At 19.7% G+C, this 2,943-nt stretch overlaps 1 protein-coding gene across 1 annotated transcript in view; it reads right to left on the reverse strand.

The window, feature by feature from the left end:
• Positions 1-2,205, reverse strand: part of PRSY57_1323500 (DEAD box helicase, putative) — a gene marked incomplete at both ends in the record, with an annotated part of 3,520 nt that extends 1,315 nt beyond the window's left edge. The window contains 4 exons of the mRNA XM_020115162.1: positions 1-1,335; positions 1,477-1,614; positions 1,793-1,845; positions 1,977-2,205. The exon at positions 1-1,335 is cut by the window's left edge and continues 766 nt beyond it. Coding sequence (XP_019970085.1) covers positions 1-1,335; positions 1,477-1,614; positions 1,793-1,845; positions 1,977-2,205 — 1,755 coding nt within the window. The remainder of the gene's footprint in view (positions 1,336-1,476; positions 1,615-1,792; positions 1,846-1,976) is intronic.
• Positions 2,206-2,943: the final 738 nt, after the last annotated feature.

Raw genomic sequence — 2,943 nt, forward strand, 5'->3', positions numbered from 1 at the left:
TAATTCTTCAAAAAATATATTCAGGTTATTGTATGTATCATCATTAATAAAATTATCATCATTAATAAAATTATCATCACTAATAAAATTATCAACACTTATATTAATATTTTTATTTTTACATTTTTGCGTGTTATTTATACAATTACTTCTTTTACACAATAGATCGTTGACATCTTGATCCTTCCTATCATCCCAATCATTCAAAAACAACTCCTGTTTTGTGTTAAGATTACCCTTTTGTAATTTATTTTTCTGACCATCGACAAGGGTTGGACTATGTGATGTCATAATTCTTTTTTTATTTTTTATTTTATCAATATAACAATCGGTGGAAAATATATTTTGCTCATGCTTACAATTGTTTCCGTTCAGGGTGTGTGTCGAATGATTTATTTGATTCATGGGATTATTTTCAGAGTATTCTATTGTCGGAGAATAATTATTATTATAATTAATACACACATAATCATATAGATTGGATTTAATAAGTTTCTGGGTAAATTCATTTAATATATATATAGCACTCGTTTTAAAAATAGGAAAAGAAGCATGTAGATATTTCTTAATATTTTTAAAATATTTAGACATTAAAGATTCTGTAAAGATTTTAATTTTCCTACAAAACAAAGAATTATTTAAAAAATTTGAAATATTATTTAAATTTAATACATCTAACTTTGATAATAATGTATATTTATTTATATTGATTAAATTTTGTTGAATAGATGTAAAACTTTCTAAAAGTAAATTACAATAGACAATAATTTGTCTTATCATTATTATATTATTATTATTTAAAACATTTTTATATTTTTTAATATATTCATTTAATATTATTTTACAAAACAATATATGATGATTTGATATGCTTACAGAATTACAACTATTAATATTCTCAATAATATTTTGTGATTCATCAAATATAACAATATTATTTTTTATATTAATTTTTAAATTATTTCTTATATTTTCGTTTAATATACATATATATGGTAATAATATTATATCAGCATTTTTTATATTCTCTTTACTTAAGTAATAAGGACATATTTCAATATGTTCATTCTTACATATGTCTTTAATATCTTCTATATCTACATTCTTGTTATTTATTAATTTTGTTATTAAACTATAATTATCTATTTTTTCAATATCTTCATTTTCTGAATTATTACTACTAGAAGAAGAATCATAAAAAATTCTCTTTTTTTTCCCATTTTTTTTTTTCCATTTTTCAGCCACCTTTTCTTTATATATTTCTTTGTATTTACATTTACTGTTCTTACAACAGTCGTTTAATTCGTTAATATTTTTATGCTTCTTAAGGAACGCCTACAAGATCGAACAACCAGAAGAACATAGCTAATATATTTGTGTGTAAGAAAAAATAAAACAAGCACAAAAAAAAAAAAAATATATATATATATATATATATAATAAATGTTGAACTATATGTATTCCTTTTTTTTATACCTCATTTATGCATAGATGCTTTCTGCTCCCGATGATTATCATATTTATTGAAAAATCCTCGCCCATTTTTTTTTCTATCTTTTTTAGCTCTTGAAAGTATTGGTTTAGCTGGGACTGTGTTCTACTACAAATAAATATCTAAAGAAAAAAATAAAAAATAAAAATAAAAAATAAAAGAACCATAAGAATAAGCATACATAAATAAATACATATATATATATATATATATATATATATTTATATTTCCAATTCTACAATAATATATTGTATTATCTTCACATTTTATTATTTTTTTATATATTTTTTTTAAACATACTTGTTTTTTTTTATCTTTATCAACAATAGAATAATCACTAGGAACCTCATCATCTATAAAAAAAAAAAAAAAAAAAAAAATAGACAAATGAAATATGTACATAAAAAAAAATAATAATAAAATAATAAAATAAATAAATATATATATTATATATATATATATATATATATATTTCTTATGTTACTGTTATCTGGAAGAACAAAGTTGTCGTTTTTCTGGACTGGCTCATGTTGTTCATATTTTCTTTTACTTATCTTTATATTTTTGTGAAGAGCAATTTTATCATCCTTAAAAGAAAAGTACTTCTTCAATATGTTTAAATTGTTTTCTTTTATCTTATGGTCTTGTTGTATGTTGTGTTTGTATTTTTCTATAACCTTTTCGATCACGCTTTCTTTTACCCATTCAGGTTCTATATTTTGAATATCCCCCCAAAAAAAAAAAAAAAAAAATATATATATATATATATATATGTATAAGTTAAAACATTTTTATTTTTATTTTTATTTTTATATATGTACACATCTGGATATAAAACTAAAATAAGTTTATTAGTAGTATATATGCACATATATATATATATATATATATATATATATATTTATTTATTTATTTATATTTATACCTGTACTTTTTAATTCTATGTTTTCTTTTATGAAAAATAGGTTCATCTTATGTTTCCACAACCTATAGATGAGAAAAAAAAAGAAAAAACACACACACACATATATACATATATATATATATATATATATATCTTATGGTACACTTCTGCTTTTTTCTTACCAATATATTAAAGACGTCAGGAGGGTCAAGGATTTACCTGATCCAGTCTTCATTTCACAAATAATGTGCTCTTCTTCCGTATTTTTAATATCCTCATTTTTTAAAATATTCAAATGATCAAAGATTAAATTAGAAGCATCATCCTTTAACATACCTTGTATATTTTGATTTTGTTTAATAACTTCATAAATTAAATTTAAGTTATCATATTTTTTAATATTTGAACTTGTCAAAACTTGATAAAATAATCTCATAAAATTTAACTGAATCTAATAAATATGTAAAATTATAAATAAATAAATAAACATATATATATATATATATATATATATATATATATATATATATATATATATATTATATAT

The sequence above is a fragment of the Plasmodium reichenowi genome, chromosome 13, assembly GCF_001601855.1.
Source record: "Plasmodium reichenowi strain SY57 chromosome 13, whole genome shotgun sequence".
NCBI lineage: Eukaryota > Apicomplexa > Aconoidasida > Haemosporida > Plasmodiidae > Plasmodium > Plasmodium reichenowi.